Source organism: Platichthys flesus, chromosome 16 (assembly GCF_949316205.1).
Source record: "Platichthys flesus chromosome 16, fPlaFle2.1, whole genome shotgun sequence".
Classification (NCBI taxonomy): Eukaryota; Metazoa; Chordata; class Actinopteri; order Pleuronectiformes; family Pleuronectidae; genus Platichthys; species Platichthys flesus.
Window position 1 is genome coordinate 14,977,578 of NC_084960.1, and position 19,813 is coordinate 14,997,390.

Consider the following 19,813-nt stretch of genomic DNA (forward strand, 5'->3'; position numbering starts at 1 on the left):
ACCAGCAGATGCTACAGACAGTTATGCACCTTAGCGTCTTCAAGTGTTTTGACCTTGTACTTGAAGAATACTAACTTGAGGGTACGCTGAGTCTATCAATTGTCTTTATTTGTCTTTAATGTCGATTTGCTTCAGAGGTTGATAAAGAAAGTCTCTGTAAACATTGGAGTTCTGTTAGCCCTTCAAAAAAAATGTTATGCTGCAATCACACCGGACGTGAAGAAAAGATTTCACGCATCAAGATTACATACAAAATCAATGCAGAGATGTGATTAGACTCCAGTATCGCATCTCTCCCTAAGGGCTATGAATGTAAGGCTTTTAGTACTGTGAATAATACGGTATACGAATTCACCCTTGAGTTGAAATATTTTAACTCTGGGTCAAATTTGGTTGACTCAATGTCATGATTGCCAAACAGCTCTGAGAATTTAATTAAAAAACTCAATACTGGCACCAACCAGAGCTAGAGGGTCATCAAACCGGTCACTGCTTAGCCTTAGGTAGTGCTGGAAACTACAGTCGTCCAGACAAAGTTCTTGAAGGAGCCGGTTAAAGTCCCAGAGCTGTCTGCTTTTCTAAATGGGCAGTGCTTGCTTCTCCGTCGCTTCCACAACATGTAAACCGCAGCTGTAGTCCTTACTTCAGCCAGTTCTCTCCTCTCTTCCGCTGGCTTCCCCCGGTGTTTGCCTCAACATGTTCAACGCAACAACAGTGGTCGCTTCAGCCAGTCGTCAGTTGTATGTACCCATGTTTAGTAAACAATGAACAAGTAGGACATTTCTTTATATTTGCTTAATGGTACCTAGTAAATTCTAAGTCATGGATCCTGTAAAATCAGGCGGATCCAGAGCACCTGTCTGGTGTTGAAACTTATTCCATGCACAACCACATTCAAGTGTTTCATAAAATGTATTTTGCTGCTGGTCTTGGAATGAATGCCCCTCATCGCATTGAGCCGAATAAAATGCTGCCATCTATTTTTCTACATGCCTCTAACATGCGTTTGTGTATTGTTCTCTTAGACTGCCAATTACCAGCATTATTAAGTCTTGGAACTAGCCTGTTGTATACGTACTGGCTCACTAATGTTGATGAGATTTACTTTGGTATGCAAAGGGGATAAAATGAGAATCATACTAATAGATATAAACAGGTAAATATTTAGTCAGTAACTGATGTTTCTTTCAAAAATATTTCAAAAGCCAGAAGGGAATTAATTTAGTAAACAAAGCACAGATAACCTTACTCATCCCTGACCGGCTTAGTTTGATGAAGTAAATAAGCTCAGACATCATTTGATCATGATTTTGTTGTTTAGTTCATGCGCCTCTGAAGTACCTAAGATCCTTATTAAATGAGCAAGACCATACAGCATTTGTGTCTCCTTTTCATAAATAAAGATCTGAAAATAGATGCAGTTGTTTGGAGTTATGTCAAACTTTCATATTTTAGTTGGACACAAAAGAAAATCCTGAATTACTTGTTTTAGCTTGTAATTAAATCACTAATTTCCGCCCAGCCCAAAGTCAAAATGAGATGTTTTAGGATGAGGAACAAAAATCCACAACTGCAGACAGATGCAGCATCAACCACATATCCACACTGAGCCATCTGTGTCTGCACACCAGCTTTCATCTCGAGCTGGTTAAATAGCACAGGTTGTTGCTTCCTCTCCGGGGTGTTTCAGAGTGGTGGGCTTACGGTTGGCAGCGGCACTTTCCATGCCCTTTAAGAGACTCAGACATTATGCCCACCGGGGATGTAAAATGCCATGGTAATGCCACATTAGTGATTAATACATTACACCCAGTAAAACCTAATGCATTAGGCTTTCAAATGTTTAGAAATGAGTCTACAAATGATGAAATGCAGTTAGTGTGATTGAGCAACCAGAGGAGGAGTGGGAGGATAGATTATAAAAGAACACAGTCCTCCCCAATGGGTGACTGATAGTGGTTTTGTGCGACTCTGCTGGTGAGAGCGAGGCAAATCTACCCGTGCAATAATCAGCGAGTGAAGTGATAAGGCCATGGGTTGTGTGTAATGGCTAATTGCTGTTGCTGTAAACAGCCAGCACCATTACATTTGCAGCGCTGATCCAACAAGGCTGCGGTAAGGGGAACAGACGAGTTGCTAATTAGTGTCTGTGTGATACAGAGCTCAGGGTCTGGCTGCAATCAGGTTCAACATTAAGGCATGTGATGTGTGATAGGGTCCTTCCCGGCCTGCAGTGCTCCAGGGGTCTTTATATTTATATAACTGAGGCATGCAGGGAGCGCAGGCCAGGCCCACTGAGATAATCCGCTCTGGCTGACACTGATGCTGCTTTTCAGTGTGATCAATCAGCTTTTAACCACGGTTGTAATCAAACACGGCAAAAATAGAGCCAGGTAAAGGGGAGTCCACTAATTAAAATACACATGACACATTTTCTACTCACACTGACATCAACACACCTTCCAAGATTGAGTTGTGTGATTAAAATGACAGTGTTTTGACCACAGGAAAATATTAAGTTGTGATCAGGCACAGTTGTATATTTGCAACTTCATGAGAAAATATGAATATACATTAATATATGGGTGGATGACATGACGCATGATTTTCCTGTAATTAAGTGTACATTTTTTACTTAGATGCATTTTGCCACTTAAACAACACATGGATGTGAGGCATATTATGGTACTTTGTTTTAAACTTACGATTTTGTATGAAATGTTATGTTTTGATTATATTTCAAGGTGAATACGCAAAATGTCCTGCGGTATGACCATAACATAGGTGAAGCATTAAACTTACATATTAACAAAATAAACCAGAAATATCTGGAGCAGCTAATGATTGCCAATGCATTATATTGTATATAATGACTTTATTAATATTAGGTTTTAGTATGTACAAAAACAGTATATTAGTATTTACAGCAAAATACCTTTCGTACCACAAACGCTGTCCTGTGGCGTGACATGGAAAATCTGATTTTTTTAAACGGCAGTTACATTGACACCTATAGGGGTCCTTAGTTTATCCCCCTACCAAGTGAGTGTTACCATCTGATAAATTTCATAAATATCACCTTGTCTGTCAGACAATGAATGTCCTTTTGAGAGTCCTGTAGTGTGACGGCTGTAGTTCAAAATTTGTAACAAATATTTTTTTCAATTAAACATATTAAGGTTAAAACTGTGTTATTATTCAGTTAGCATAATAGCTAAGGTCAGCCTTGTATAGCAATGACTCAAAATGGCCACTAGGATGAAAATGTCCTGTGGTGTGACGGCCATGTTCTGTGGTGATTTTGTCATTCTGTAAGAGTACTTCTTAAACTTTAAATATAACTGATTTATACTTGAAATCAATAATAGTAAAATATTTTAATTTTGTCATAGTGACATGTCACACCGCAGGACAAATTGTGGCTGAAGCTATAAGAAAAGCTTAAAAAATTTTTTTTACCAAAAATCCACGGAACACTAGCAGTTTAAAAATAGTCAGCATTTGAACATTATAATTTCATACAACTATAATCCTCATTAGGTCTTTATTTAAAAAAAAACTGTTTCACCCTTATTTGTCAACTACCCATATATATTAATTTGGTTGTTTGACCCAGAGTGAACATAAAGATGGAAAACACATCTCCATTGCCTCCCACTATTCAGAAATGAAGCGCTACTACCTTAAATGGACCCATCGTATGCCCATTTTAGCACAGTTGATATGGTTCCTTTGGGTCTTAAAGAAATGTCTGTAACAGGATCATTTAAAACAGCACCTTTTTACCCTGTCTAAACCAGCCCTCCTCAGATTGATAGATCTTGCAACCATATCGTTTGGAACCAGTCAGGTGGGTAGAAGCATGGCTGCGAGAGCCCCAGCGCCCTTGCTCCCCAGCGCAGCCCTGCAGTGGGAGCAGTAGCTGGCGCAGCAGCAGCATCCTTCAACACTTTTGAGTCAATGTTTAGAGGTGTCCCGGGGGCCTCCGCCTCGACGATCGGCCTGTTTATTCGGCCACTTAGATGTCTGACGGGTAGCAGCAGCGAGCTAACGCTAGCTGGGGGAGACGGCTAACGCCACCGGGGGGGAGACGGCGAGCCAGGGAGAGATGGCCCGGCTCCCCCGGAGCCGGTGAGATGATGGTGGGGGGTGGTCCAAGGCCATGTAGCGAGACTCCCTACATTGGCATGTTTGGAACATTACGTATTTTTCGGTCGTAATCCCATTTGACGCCATCTAGCGTATCGTTTCTGACAGAGGAACCACAACAAATAGCGGGAGTTGTTTTTTTCTGTATTTTTTAGACGGTAGACATGCCAGATACCCAAATTAACGTGTTGAAGCACTACAAAAGTGACATTTTCATAATATGTCCCCTTTAAGTCTGCAATTGGCATAGTGGCAATCAGGCGATGGTAGCGCTCTACCGAGGTCTCACGACTCAGCTGCTCATTACTTTCATACTGTTTCCAATAGTATAAGAAAAACTAAAGATGAGCCTTACATCAAAATACAAATTGCATTAATTTGATAAGAACGACCTTTAAAGCTGACCACTCAGCGTTCTGTCAGATGCTGGATTTTAAGGAATCTCTGAACAGGCTGAAAGAAGGCTTTTGTACATTCTCTTCACTTTCTGTTTGGATGGCAGAATAATTAATTTGGCTCGAGACGTGCCCTCCTTTCTGAAATCCTCGAAAAACAAGTTTACCAAAGTGCTTATTAAGGATGAATCAGGTTGGTTGGGTTGCAGACATGCTCTTGTATGAGCTTGTGAATTAGCGAGATGAGCAGCCTGCACATCTGAGGAGACATTATACGTGCTTATAGGTGGAAATGCGTAGACTGATGCCATTTCCCATTTGTGCAGTGCTGCTCCAGTTCCATCAGTCACATCACATTGACTCCCATAACCCCACAATCCTCCCTGCGGTCATTCATCACAATGTCACTCAAACGCTGACTCTGGTCCCTGGAGTGTCACGGAAATGTGGTCCGTCTGCCAGCGCGTGCTCTGTCATGTATACATATATTTCAGTGGCTCTCTATGCGTGTGTTTATCTGAATGCATGTGTCTTGAGTGCATTCATGCATGCAGTTTTCTATTTTTGGGAACCTGTATAATTTTTTTTGCGTTGCTCTCAGAAGGCGCCGGGGAGGTCTGTCGCTGCAGTGACAGAGAGAGAAGAGAGAGAGCAAGTCATCAGAGAGGAGTGAGGAGAAGTCGGGAGGAGCTCGGCTGCAGCAGCAACAGGCAGAGGGCAAAGAGGATGACAGTGCCTTCTAGTAGCCTCTCTGTCAACATGATTATCTTTGAACCCAGCTTGAGGTCAAAGGCACGTCAGAAAACATGCAAGATGGTTACTAAGGGGAGTCAAATAGAGACTGGGCTGAAGATGGAGACTGGGCTGAGCAGGCTTGGCATTAACCCCCTTAAGACTCAACAGAATGCAATTATGAAAATCACATGTTCTCCTTGCAGACACGAGCAGGGACCTGTTCACTTGTAGCTTTGCTGCAGCTCATTGACATATGGGTCAGAGCTCCAGGGGGAGCATCTGTCCAAAGGTGTGAAAGGCATATTACTGTGGCTAACATATAAAAACACAAATGTTGCTTTTCCAATTAATGTCTGTGCATTGGGCATCTCTCAATGTGACAGGATCAGTCCAACAGACGGATAAGCTTTTAATATCTAGGATCTAGAAAACAGAGTCTATTCTAAACACAATGATGAGAGCATCAAAGCAAATGTGATCCCAGAGCTGTTTACGTTGAAGCCCCTTCCCCATGCACGCAGTGTTGGTTGCACTGCTCGTCGGTGGTGCCTCCTTAGCTGCTGCCAACAGGTGAGCCCACAGATTTTGGGCTCACCTGTTGGCAGCAGTTGCACAGTACGAGGAAGACAGTACTCGACTTTAATCATTACTTTACAGTCTACGGTTCCGAACTCAAAATACTTCAACTAGCAACTTCTGAGATGGTCTGGTGTCATGATTTTTATAGCGAAACAAAGAACATTACGGGCCTACTTTACAAAAAAAAAAAAAACATACAAACCAACCACCAAACAAACTGATAGGGATGAAAACATAACATCTGGTATTCAGTGCACTAGATATCACAACTCCAGGAGTAGGCTAACAAATAATAGAAATACTTTACGTCAGATTCACCTGACCTGCCGGCTCTCATAGATCTGTTCCACTCCAGGACGAGAAAGAGAGCAGGCAAGATCATTGTGATCCTTCCCATCCCACTCACCACCTGTTGCAGAGACTCCCATCCGGAAAAAGGTTGCGGGCCATCAGGACTAAAACCTCGCGTCACCTGAACAGTTGTTTCCCCATGGCAGTGGGGCTCACAAACAAGCCCCCTGCATCACACTGACTCTGCATCACACTGACTCTACTGATTCTGATAACGCCACACCACAAAAAACGATACATGAAATCCTGTTACACATTCAGAAAAAGCTTCATCGGTAAAAAGTAAAACATTTGTTTGATCTCAAAGTTGAAATTAAATAAATATTGTCAAACACAGAAGAGACAGAAGGAAGGTATAAGAAAAGGGAAGTGCACAGAGTTATCTGAGTTGGAGATGCACATCATTGGAAAAACTGCAGGTGAACACTCAGCTGAACATCTGTGGATACTCGACCTGAGCCTGACACCGGGGCCACACCGGGGGCAGAAGCGCATTACCTATTCTCGTGCGAGCATCCGCCAGGAGAACATCATGGAAATCAAAAGTAGGAAATAAATATTTGATAATTTATATCATAGATTTCATTTATATCTTTTCAAATAGATTTTCAGTTTTTTTTCTGTTGTTTTCTTTAATACAAATTTAAGATTATGGTAATTTATACAACTGTATATTTAAAAGCAAAAAACACCAACTGATTATTTTATACAAGCATTTCAGTTTGCGTAAGGGTGCTATTCAGGGTGCGTAGATTATTTTCTTACCTAAGAACAAATCCATAATCACCAAAACATCGTAAAATTGGGTAAGAACGGTTGGTGAATGAGGCCCAATAGCATTGTTAGATGCATGTGCAGTTTATGCATCTAAAAATGCTCTGCAGGAATATACTGTATGTGACTTCTGGTAAAAATCTTGCAGAGACACTGGCGAGCGACCAAATCCTTCACTAGAGTCTCCAAAGGGATTTTAGAAGACCTGTAAAGCTTTCAGACGTTCTGTTCGTCTAAGAAGAAACAAACAGAGCAGACAGGAAAGCTAGATTGTGCTTTACTATTTCATTTGCTATTATACACTTTGTGTGCTGTTCAAATATTCACTCACTGACTTAAACTATCAGTCTGAGAGAGAGGGAGCATGTAACAAGTGAGTGTTCAGGATAATGTGTTTTAATATCAAATCCAACTCGGTGCCAGCAAGAACTTGCTCCTTTTGCTCTGCCAAATAACATATTCATTCAAAGGCCTTAATTGATCAGCACTTCCGTTTTACCACTTCAACAAAATAAACTGCACTTCAACAACATAAGACCAAGTTGTTCTGGTCTACAGATTCTACAACAACAGTCTTGACATATGAACAAACAAACAACAAGCTGCTCCTCAACAAAAAGCCAAAAGAGTTGTTTTAATTCCAAAAACACCAAAACGCATCAAAATAATGCTGCACTTTATTCTCTATCTGAAAAACCAGCAGGTAAATAAACATCCCTTGAATGATCTTTGCAGTGGAAAGGGAAAAGAGAAACTTTCTGGCTGCAAAAGTTAAGAAAGAAAGCAGCAGAGGGATTGGGAGGAATTTATTGTTCACTACGGCCCAAGAAAAAAACAATTACTCTCCTTCAGTGACTTAATTACTGCACACCTGTTGCAGAGCTGTACGTGCCAGTAAGCACAGTTTTGTTATATGAAGGCTGAGGACAACAACAAGCTAACAGCAGAGTGTATTTGCTGAACAAATCTTGAGTCAATCAACGAAGCCAAACACTCCCAAGGAGGAAACACAGCAGGAGACTCCCAGCGCAGCAGCATGGGAGGGAAAGAGCAGCCATCAGCATAAGGTATTTTACTGGCAGGAGAAAATTAAACTTGTAAGACTTAGAAGCAAACACATACATACAGTGGTCTTTTACAGGTTGGGAGGCAACAGATGCCCCCTGACCCTAAATAATCTCATAACAGAGCTGACATTTACAAGAGATATATCAGTGTACTCACGGTTTGGAAGTCGCTATGGCTGCACTCCTGGCCTTGGTAGCGACAGTACAGCATCATCTCTCCCAGGTCGTGGCCGACTCTCTCGATGAACTCCTTCATGCTGAACGTAGCGGGCTTATATTTGGTGAAGTTGGCTTTTTCCTGCAGGAACGCCAAGACGTCCGGCTCAGCCAGGTGTGGCTGGGGGATTTTCAGGTGCACATCCAGCATGGCCATAAGCTCCCCTGCGTGGTACAGATCATTACGCGTGAGGCGACTAAAGCGATATGCATTGAGGTTGCAAATGGTCACTGCGGGGAAGACCAGGCTGCCCGATACCACGGCATCCACGCTGGTCACGTGAGGGTAGGAGAGGAAATAGGCCAGGCGTTCTGCACTCTCCAAGGCCAACAGTCCCAAGCAGGCCAGCAGTGCTGCGGCCCAGAGCAAACGGCGCACGCTGGTCTGACCATAAGGGAAGACAAAGCGCAGGCCATGTAGTGTGCTGGTGTGAGCAAAGGCCTGCCAGGAGGTGGGATGTAAACTGGAGCTCTCCTGGCTCCCCTGACTGCCACAGCTCTCCTTCAGATCCATCATCAGCCCTCCAGCTCCTCAGCCAGAGAGCCCCAGGTGCACTCACACCTGCACAGACAGAGGAAACATCCATAAAAGATTTAGAGTCACATCTCATATACATACCGTCCATACTGATAAGACGCAGGGAGTAAGGGAAAATAAAGGCAGAAAGAAGAAGAGAGAAACCAGTTAAGTCATAGAAAATGACAGATGAAGACCTCTGGAACCCTAAAAATAAAAGACAGGATGAAGATGCTTCCCCCATGCAGCCTTCTCCACTGCACCTCAAATCAATCACTCCCTTGAGCTGAGAGTTCCTGAAACGGCCGGTCGCTCATGCTACACCCCATACATCTTCATACACACAGCCACTTAACAAATAATCTACCCAAACTCGAAACTGCCCTCTTTGACTACTTCATTTCATTGACAAAAAAATCCCAGAGGTAATTCCTCTGTGACACCCGCAGCGAAGAGGTGAGAGTCACTTAAGCCGCAAGCCAATCAAAGCTGCCTCTGTGTGTGCGTGTGTAACGTCCCGACTCATCTCCAAAAAAAAAAACACACTCGCACAGTAATTCACTCATGCATGAGTGTGCAAGCTGATTCTCACGCACATATATATACACACACACATCCAGGTTTCTCAGGATCTCCCATGCCCCCAACTAAAAACACAAGCCTAAGCACCTCTCTCGTTCAGCCTAGCGAGGAGACATCCACCCGGCGCGAGTGTGTGTGAGTCTGAGCGTATGTGTTTGTGCGTGTGAGTGAGAGAAAGAGAGAGAGACACACAGAGAGAGAGAGAGAGGGGGGGGGGGGGGGGAGTATGAGGGGGAGAGATAAAGAGAGGGGGAGAGAGAGCGAGAGAGAGAGTGCTGTTGATGATCAGAGCCGCTGGTTAGTCTTGCATGCCGAAACCAAACTCCTCCGGTTTTCCTTTTCCCCTGGCCAGATACATCCGCTTTCCATCCTCTTCCCAGCTCATCTGTGGCGGCAGCGAACAACAGCGGAGCCGGGAGAGAGGAGAATCGCACACACCAACACACATGCTCGCACAGAGCGAGAGAGAGCGTGCAAGAGAGCGAGATAGACTGTGAGGGAATAGAGGGAGGGGGAGAATGAGGAGGGTAGGCAACACACTCCTCGCTTGCTCTCTCCACAGCCAAGTCTCTCACTGAATAGGTTTCCTCCTCCCTCCTCCTCCCACGGCGCCACCTTCACTCATCTGTCTTTAAGCCCTTCATACTTCCACTTTTTGTCACCACAGACAGAGTGATGGATGGATGCAAATCAGGAGGCTGTCGAGAGATACAGATAGTAAAGGGAGGGGAAACAGTGGTGGCTGCTTGGTCAAGGGTGGGAGTGTATGTCATGGGAAGTGAAGTAGAAGCGGAGACGGAGGAGTGAGGGCAGGGAGATGTAGGCTGAGGGCAGAGATGAGCACAAAATAATATCTCTCCTCTCATCAGGACTCCATTCAGGGTCTCCAAGAAGGCCGAGTACTCTGAACTGCTGTTTGGTGCATACGCACAAACAACAGTCAGAGTTTTCCCCCCTACAACCCTTAGGCGCAGGGAGGCGACCCTCTCGTCTACCGGGGTAAACTCCAACACCACGGCGCTCAGCCAGGGATTTATGAGTATCCCCACACCCGCCCGGCGCCTCACGCCCTTGGCAACTCCGGAGAAGAATAAAGTCCAACCCTTATCCAGGAGTACGGTACCAGAGCTGAGACTGTGCGTGGAGGAAAGCCCCACCAGATCTAACTGATAGCGCTCCACCTCCCTCACAAGCTCCGGTTCCTTTCCCCAAAGCGAGGTGACGTTCCACGTCCCCAGAGCCAGCTTCTGCCGCCCGGGTCTGGTCTGTCGAGACCCCTGACCTTCGCTGCCACCCATGTGGCTGCGCACCCGACCCCAACGGGTCTTCCCACAGGTGGTGGGCCCATGAGATGAAGAGAGGGGGGGTGCCACGTAGTTTGTTCGGGCTATGCCCGACCGGGCTCCGTGGCAAACCCGGCCACCAGACGCTCGCCATCGAGCCCTCCGTCTGGGCCTAGCTCCAGACGGGGGCCCCGGGCTTCCTCCGGGCTGGGTCCCATCTCCACTTGTATCGATATTCATTGAGGGTTTTTGAACAAAATAATATGGTAAAACTAAAAAAAAAAAGGAGTAAGCCAGCGGGGGTGCAGTCGCACAGCGATGTCACACGCAGAGATGTGAAAGAAACCAAACCACACAGTTTGAGTCTGGTGTAGGGACATTGGAATTGTGAATCGGAGGTATTATATCTGTGCAGTGAGGAGAAACTAAAAGGTGTGAGAGCTTGTTCAAAGTGGGGGAAAGAGAAAACAAATCAGATTCCGTGTCGGTTTTGGACTGAATGGAAATGCGCAGGTTGTCGACCGGACCTCCGACAATAAATCACAATATCGCCTTATCCTTTTAAACAAAAGTTAAAAACTGACAGATTAAAATGTACACACAAAAAAGAAAACAATGGTGGATTCTTGGTACATTTTTCAGAAAAAGACTGCAAACATAATTGATAAGAATGTCTTAAATTTCCACCAGCATATTTGAACAGGCTCCAAAATGAATGCTATCCAATGAACAAATGTGGGGAGATCTTCTGGAGTAATAAGGATTAAGGAGTAAGCCGACCTTTAAAAGGAAAGCCCACAGAGCAAAAGGAGGGCAAGGTGCCTGCTTTTAAAGTTCTCAAAAAATTGTAGGTTTGGAAATATGACCGTCATGGTGGCGATGGTGAACTTAGAAATGAGAAATGTGCGAATAGTACAACAGACAGTTAAGGTACTGAGAATTGTTTCAAACAAGATTAAAAATTCAAACCGAGAACCTACTTGTCTCAATATTATTGGGTGATAACTGTACAACACTAGTTAGGTGATCAAATGTAATGGGCAAAATTCAAATAAATATATGCCCCACATAAATATATATACCTGTTTGTATTACTTTTAATATTTAATTCTCTGATCCACAGGCATTTTAAAAACCACCTATCAACTTGACAATTATCCATTTAGGTGTTTCAACATAAGATTTAACTTTATTGACCCCATCGTAGAGTATTTCTATCGTTACAGCTGCAGAAAGAAAAAGTATTGAAATAAAAAAGTAAAGAGAAAATGTACATAATATTCACTACAGAAATATTGCTTGTGGAGATATGAACATATGTACATATGTGCCCAGGAGGATTGGATGTATACTGAATTTGGAGGAATATTATAGTAAACGTTTCCATAAATAGGAAATCGGCTCATGAGCAGGGGGAGTGGTCAGCACAGCTGAAGCCAGCCATCGTCAACCCTGGTTTAAAACCAGGAATTGTTTGGAGCGTCAGCTTCAGCGTCTATGAAGACTCGGAGGATAAAGACAAAGGAGTCTTTCGTTGGAGTCTTCGGGGAGGCTGAGTATAAAGCTGCATTTTTATTTTCAATATGTGTATAATTTCTGTGCGCATTTCTAATCGTAGTTACTATAGGCCTTGTACTCGCTCGCACCAACACCGTAACCTTTCCTGTCTTATCTATCCAACCCGCTCCACACATACCCAACACCTTGTCACAGGGGGCCTATGGAACTGCCAGTCAGCTACCCGCAAGGCAGACTTCATCTCTGGCTTTGCTACACAGCAATCACTTGACTTCCTTGCTCTCACTGAGACCTGGATTACACCGGACAACACATCCACCCCAGCTGCCCTCTCCACTGCCTTTTCCTTCACCCACACACCAAGACCCACTGGTAGGGGTGGCGGTACAGGTTTACTCATTTCACACAAATGGAGTTTTTCTCTCTACTCGCTTCCAATCTTTACTCCAACATCTTTTGAATTTCACGCTGTGACTGTTACTCAACCGGTACAATTAACTATTGTTGTCATCTACCGTCCACCAGGTTCTTTGGGAGATTTTCTGGAGGAATTAGACGTCCTCCTGTCAAACTTCCCAGAAAATGGCCCTGCACTTATCCTTCTGGGTGACTTTAACATCCAGACAGACAAATCATCTGACCTTTTACTTTTACTGTCTTCTTTCGCTCTCTCACTCAGTCCTTCCCCGCCTACTCACAAAGCTGGTAACCACCTGGACTATATTTTCAGCAGAAACTGCTCAACATCTAACCTCACTGTAACCCCACTTCATGTCTCCGACCACTTCTTTATCTCTTATTCTCTCCCATTATCTCGAACTGACAACCTTAACACATCAACAGAGTCGGTACCTGTCCGTCGCAACATTCGTTCCCTCTCTCCTTCCTCTCTAGCCTCCTCTGTTCTATCAGCCCTCCCTTCCACTGACTCTTTCTCACTCATGCATCCTAACTCTGCCACTGACATTCTCCTTTCTACTCTGTCCTCCTCTCTTGACTCTCTCTGTCCTCTTACGTCACGACAGGTCCGCAAGTCCCTCCCAGCTCCGTGGTTGTCTGACTCGGTGCGTGCCGTCAGAGCCACTATGCGATCATCAGAAAGGAAATGGCGGAAATCTAAACACCTGGAGGACCTGCTATCTTATCAGTCTCTTCTCTCCTCTTTTTCTGCCTCCATTTCCACAGCCAAAAGCACTTTTTACCAAACTGCAATTCAAGCCTCATTTTCTAATCCCAAAAAACTCTTCTCCATCTTTTCCAAACTCCTCAACCCTCCCAGTCCCCCTCCTCCTTCCTCTCTTCTACCAAGCCACTTTGTCAACTACTTTACCAAAAAGATAGATGACATACGCTCTTCATTTTCTGATCCTCCTTCTATAACCACACTTCCAACAACTTCATCTTCGTCCCCTTCGCTCTCCTCTTTCACCCCCCTGTCTCCCAATCAAGTTCTGACCTTGGTAACCTCCGCCCGCCCGACCACCTGCCCCCTTGACCCCATCCCTTCTCACATTCTCCAGTCTATTGCCCCTGACCTTCTTCCTTTTCTTACCCATCTAATCAACACTTCCCTGTCAACTGGCTGTTTTCCTAATTCTCTGAAGGAGGCAAGAGTAAATCCTCTCCTGAAGAAACCCACCCTGGACCCGTCTGAAGTAAATAACTACAGACCTGTCTCTCTCCTTCCCTTTGTTTCCAAAATTCTTGAGCGTGCTATCTTTAATCAACTTTCCTCCTATCTTAACCACAATAATCTTCTTGACCCTCACCAGTCTGGTTTCAAGGCAGGTCACTCAACTGAGACTGCCCTCCTTGCTGTCTCTCAGCAGCTTCACACTGCTAGAGCAGCCTCTCTCTCCTCTGTCCTCATCCTTCTAGACCTCTCTGCTGCATTCGACACAGTGAACCACCAGATCCTTATTTCCTCCCTTCAGGACCTCGGTGTCTCAGGCTCTGCTCTCTCCCTGCTCTCTTCCTACCTCAATGAACGCACTTATAGGGTAACTTGGAGAGGGTCTGTGTCTGAACCTTGTTCTCTCACTACTGGGGTCCCTCAAGGTTCTGTCCTAGGTCCTCTCCTCTTCTCCTTGTACACCAACTCCCTCGGCTCTGTCATTCACTCACATGGCTTTTCCTACCATAGCTATGCTGATGACACCCAACTAATCCTGTCTTTTCCCCGATCAGAAACACAGGTAGCAGCACGAATCACTGCCTGTCTGACCGACATCTCTCAGTGGATGTCTCAACACCACCTGAAGATTAACCTTGACAAAACTGAACTTCTTTTCCTTCCAGGGAAAGACTCTCCCATCCACGACCTGACTATTAACTTTGACAACTCTGTGTTAACCCCCACTCCGACGGCTAGGAACCTGGGTGTAACACTCGACAGCCAACTCTCCCTTACTGCCAACATTTCTGCAACAACACGGTCCTGTAGATTCATGCTGTACAACATCAGGAGAATACGCCCCCTTCTCACTCAGAAGGCGGTGCAGGTTCTGGTCCAGGCTTTGATCATCTCACGTCTAGATTACTGTAACTCGCTCCTGGCAGGTCTACCTGCTACTGCCATCCGACCTTTGCAGCTCATCCAGAATGCAGCAGCTCGACTGGTTTTTAACCAACCTAAATTCACTCACACTACTCCTCTCCTCCGCTCCCTTCACTGGTTACCAGTGGCTGCTCGCATCCGGTTCAAAACACTAGTACTTGCGTACCATGCTGTGAACGGATCCGGTCCAGTCTACATCCAGGACATGGTCAAACGCTACACCCCACCCCGTTCACTCCGCTCTGCTTCGGCCAATCAGCTCGTTGCTCCCTCACTGCGAGCTAAACAATCATCAAAAACACGACTGTTTTCCGTCCTGGCTCCTAAATGGTGGAATGAGCTCCCCATTGACATCCGGACATCAGAAAGTCTACACATCTTCCGCCGAAAACTAAAAACATACCTCTTCCGACTTTACCTTGAATAAATAAAAAAACAAACAAAAAAAAAAAAAAAAAAAAAAAAAAAAACACTAACAACTTTTTGAAACTAACACTTTACTAGCACTTAAATGGCACTTACTTATAGCACTTTGTAGTTTTGCCTTATTTGACGAAATTGTATTTTCTTGATTCTTGTCGTCCTTGGTATGTACCCTCGGGTTTGAATGCACTTATTGTAAGTCGCTTTGGATAAAAGCGTCAGCTAAATGAAATGTAATGTAATGTAATGAAATCATATAGGTATATAGCAGGGTATGTTATACAAATTTGGATTCACTGCAGAATACTACATGGCAAATTATTGTTATTATACTAGATTAGACTCGAGACTTCTGTTAGTGCAGTATTTTACTGTGGTATTTTTGTGTATTTGTATTGTTGAAATGCGTTTCATGGCGTTAATTGTCTAGCAACTGACCTGTTGTGTTGTCGTTTAGCAGCAGGTCGGTTTGTGGAGCTCCATGTTTCAGTCCTCCTCCTCTTCATCATCTTCATCCTGATAAGAATGAATCCTTCGTCCTCAACGTGTGGTAGAACAAAGCGTCAACGGGGCAGGGCGCTATGTTCCAGCTGGAGTTTACTGACATGCTCCTCTTCTTCGTCCACAGGTGTCCGCGAAACTGACGCACCTGAAGTCAATCAAGACGGCGGCCGGATGTGGCGTCTTTTTTTTTTCCAAGTCATGGTGTGAAAGAATGGGTTTGATTTTGGAGATGGTTCTAATGAATGGACTACTTTGTAAATTTGTGCCTCGAAGTCTTGAGTATAATAGCCTTTTTACATTCATGAACAGCATGTTTTGTGTCAATCTTGGTGCATCTATCCATCGCTTTGCACATGGAGGCAAAGTTCAGTAAACGGCAAGTGCACAGATACAATTAAAAGTAAAGAATTACTGAAGTTGAAAGAGACACGGTGTTGTATTTTTATCTTGCGGTTAAGGACACACTTATTTACACACACCCACACACACACCCACATACACGCCCACACACACTTGTCAGTCGATCACAGTCTTTCTCCCAAATGAAATTTGCCATGGTCTCAGACAGCTGCAGGGTTTGCTGCTTTCTTAACAACTTAATTAAGCAAATCTCCCCTTTTCCCACCGAGGTAATGAGCGTAGTTTTACAGGGATTAAACAGTCTCCAGAGTTGAAAATAAGGCTTCATGCTTCAGCAATCTTATCTGGCTTTATCCGTCCAGCCAACTTTCCATCCACAGGATTATTATTAATGGTGTAAGGCCCATTAGCCTTGCCATATTCTTCTCTTTCTAATTTGCAAGGTGTTTATACTTAAACAGCTCAGTGCAACATGATGAAATATGACTATATTCTTTCCGTCACACGTTAAAGATATCAAATTCGCCTTCTTGCCTCAGATAATCATGGATATCTGATAATCACACAGAGGTGTTTCTCTACTCTAACAAAGGTTTGCGTAGAGATTGGTGCCAGGTTAAAGGAAAACATACATAAAAGAACCATTGAAATGCTGCTGAGAGTGCCAATAGGTGAATGAACACAAAGACACAAGCTGTGGGGGTTAGATGATGGGCTATCCAACATGTTACTAAGGTGTTCAGTTGGGTTGAGATCTGATGACTTACAGTATTTGAAGCAGCTTCATTTACCATGTTCCTCATTTATTTCGATTTTTCTTGTATATATGTCACCTGTGAACATACACTATTCACTGTATCATGTAATCGAGTATAAGAAATGTTTATTCAAAATATGTTCCTAGAAAGCAAGGACAGAACAAGGTCCATTGTCGTTCTTACAATAATAAATCGCTTGTTACCATCATGGAACTGTAGTTCAAATATTAACTTCTTTCTTCGACCCTAGGATACATTTTGAACATCTTAAACTTACCATCATATTGATATGATTGGTATGTGTACGTTTTCATATTTCATATATATCATTGAATTTAGTTATTGGTTTTAATAACATGGCAGGTGGACATTTTCATGCTCTCTAATGTAATTTGTTGTAAATAATCCGCATCTTTTGTTCTTTTTTGGTACTGTAGAGCACATTTGAATCTTTCCCTGACCACTGCCTGACATTTATTTTTTTCAAATTTCCAAACGTTTTTGAGTCATCAGCTCTTCCCTTAATACAAAACTTATTAAAAAAGATGCCTGTTGGATATTTCCGGCCTCTCTGGTCAAATCTCAGAGATAGGACTTTACAGAGTAAACCATAGATAAGGATCGCTTTAAAAAATATATTATATGTCATAAGGCACGTCTTATACTATATGCATGACTCGAGACTGAAAGAGTAATTACACTTCTGACCATCTCAATGGATAATGAACAAATAATATGCCGTTACCAGGAGATAATTAGGACACAAAAGTACAAAATTTTGCCAGACCGGGCCTCCATTATTACAGCAGATGAGAGGCAACTGAAGTTGAAGGGCAAATTAATCCAGATTGTGAGCCATAGCTGCAGACTTTTTTGAACCAAGCCTCCCTCCTCTTTACGGAGGTCTTAATTGGTAGATGTGTGGATAAGAGAGAGAGCGCACACACAGAGATAGATTCAAAGAGCCTTGTTCTGGTCAAATTAAGATCTCCTCTGATTCGGATTGTTATCATGACTCTTAACTCGGTGTGGATGTCACTTTGCCCTCATAAACTGATGAACTTGACTAATGAGGTCCACTAGGACCAGAACTGCCAGGCAGGCTGTGAAATGCTACCCCCTGCTGGTGTGCAGCGAAACTTAGATGTTCTGTCTGCAGCAGAGGATTACTTACCATTCTGAATTCATTCACTTTAACCCTCATCACAGACAGCATGGACAGTTATGAGCGATTCATTAAATGCTCCCCCACCTTCTTGGATCATTTAATTTGGAGAATGATCAGACGCTTGAAGACAGGACAGTATCCAGTGTTTCTCAAGAATATGGCAACAATCAAATATTTCTTTCATTTATGTAACAAGAGCCATACATATTGTTATTTGGTGCGTGGGCTGCCAAAAAGATCATTTAGATGTTTAATAGGACAGAGGAAAAAAACTTGTTTCTTTAAATGAGGCTCTGATCTTTTCAGACTTCACATCTTTCCTGTCATTTACTTGTTAAAGTCTCCTTAAGATCCATAAACAGTATCCAATTCATACAAATGATAGATGAATTACTACCTTGTAGTTTAGCTGATAACATATGCAACCTGCCATGAGGGATTTCCAGTCTATGTATCACCATGGTGACCCCTGAGGTTTCAACGTGGGATGCTTTGTGCTCTTTAGTTTATGGACAGTGACATATGTATTTTGTGGTTTGGTGCAGAAGACTGGATTTGAACTTAGTCAGTAGCGTTGAGGTCAAAGTGTTGATGTTGCACTTAACTAGTGAACACACTTAAATCTGTTCACCTCCTATTCTGTGGATGTAAACACCCTCAAACCTAAACGCTTGTTCAAATGACAATAATCGGATATGTTTTCAATAACTTGTGGTAATATCAAGCTAGAAAAAGGCAATTTTCTTTGTAGAACGGAAATGAGTTTGTTGTGCTTGAAAAATTACATTTCAAAAACACCTAACATTAACATCTCTCTTCCAGAAACAGTGTCCTGGTTATTAGTGTGGATTATTCACAGAAACCTGGAAGCTATTTTTGGAAAGACATGTTGCTGCGACTTGTTTTTATGTGTTTTGCCAGTGATTTTAAGTCAGCTAGGCGGGGTGAGTTTGATATCTGGGTGAATCGTCCCTTTAATGCCATTCAAATCCATATCAAATTCAAAAGGCTTGAATCCCTTAAAAAACATACAACTCAATTTTTGAAGCAGGAAGAAAGGGACAGTGTTACCATCTCTGCTCCGTTCATAGCATATGGATGTAAATGTCCCCATATTTCAGCACTTCACCCTCAGTCATTGTCTATGATCAATTGTGTAGATGTTCTGAGCCAAGGCAGCACAAAACGTGTCACTGTACAAAAGCTTAAAGACTGTGCTGTAAACTTATTTCAGTCCCACAGCTAAGGCGAGAAAGCCAGACGTATTTGGGATAACTACAAACGCACCCGGTTTCATCATCCCCCTTCCCTCCCTCTCCCTCTCTTCTGAACACAAGCCAGGAAATTTCTGCTGCAGCATCAGAGATGACATGACAAAGGACTCAGGATTAACCTGAATCTGTTACAGTGTTTGAGGCATGCAGGGGGCAGTGCAGGAGTCTGGATCCGGGGCTAACATCCTGTTGGGAGCCTCCGTAAGAGCCTGTTAGTCACAGAGCGACTCCACCCCGATTCAGGCAAGGATCAACGCTTCGTGGTCAAACAGATCCCACGGGACTCCAGACTTCCTCGCGGGAATCCCTGTCCGACAACCTCGGATACACCTCTTAATGCACGGCAACAAGCCGGGTCACAGTTTATCCACTCCACTCCGAGGCTCAGATAAATAGACACAGCCGAAAAAGAGGAGGGCACGGACGAAAACCAAAATGTAGCAGAGAAAATCATGTCGCTCTTTGCTTTCAATTTGTATTATTGAAAAATCTATGTTGTGCATATGTGTGTTTCATTTCAAGGTCAACGACGATGGACAAGAATGAAGGAAAAGTGAGAGGATTTTTTTCTTGGACACGCACGCACACACACACGATCTCTAA

At 43.6% G+C, this 19,813-nt stretch overlaps 1 protein-coding gene across 1 annotated transcript in view; it reads right to left on the reverse strand.

The window, feature by feature from the left end:
• The window catches only part of asic2 (acid-sensing (proton-gated) ion channel 2), a 355,981-nt gene extending 346,254 nt beyond the window's left edge, over positions 1 to 9,727 (reverse strand). The window contains exons 1-2 of the mRNA XM_062408953.1: positions 9,453 to 9,727; positions 8,208 to 8,828 (exon numbers count right to left, since the gene is read on the reverse strand). Coding sequence (XP_062264937.1) covers positions 8,208 to 8,783 — 576 coding nt within the window. The 5' untranslated portion in view covers positions 8,784 to 8,828; positions 9,453 to 9,727. The remainder of the gene's footprint in view (positions 1 to 8,207; positions 8,829 to 9,452) is intronic.
• Positions 9,728 to 19,813: the final 10,086 nt, after the last annotated feature.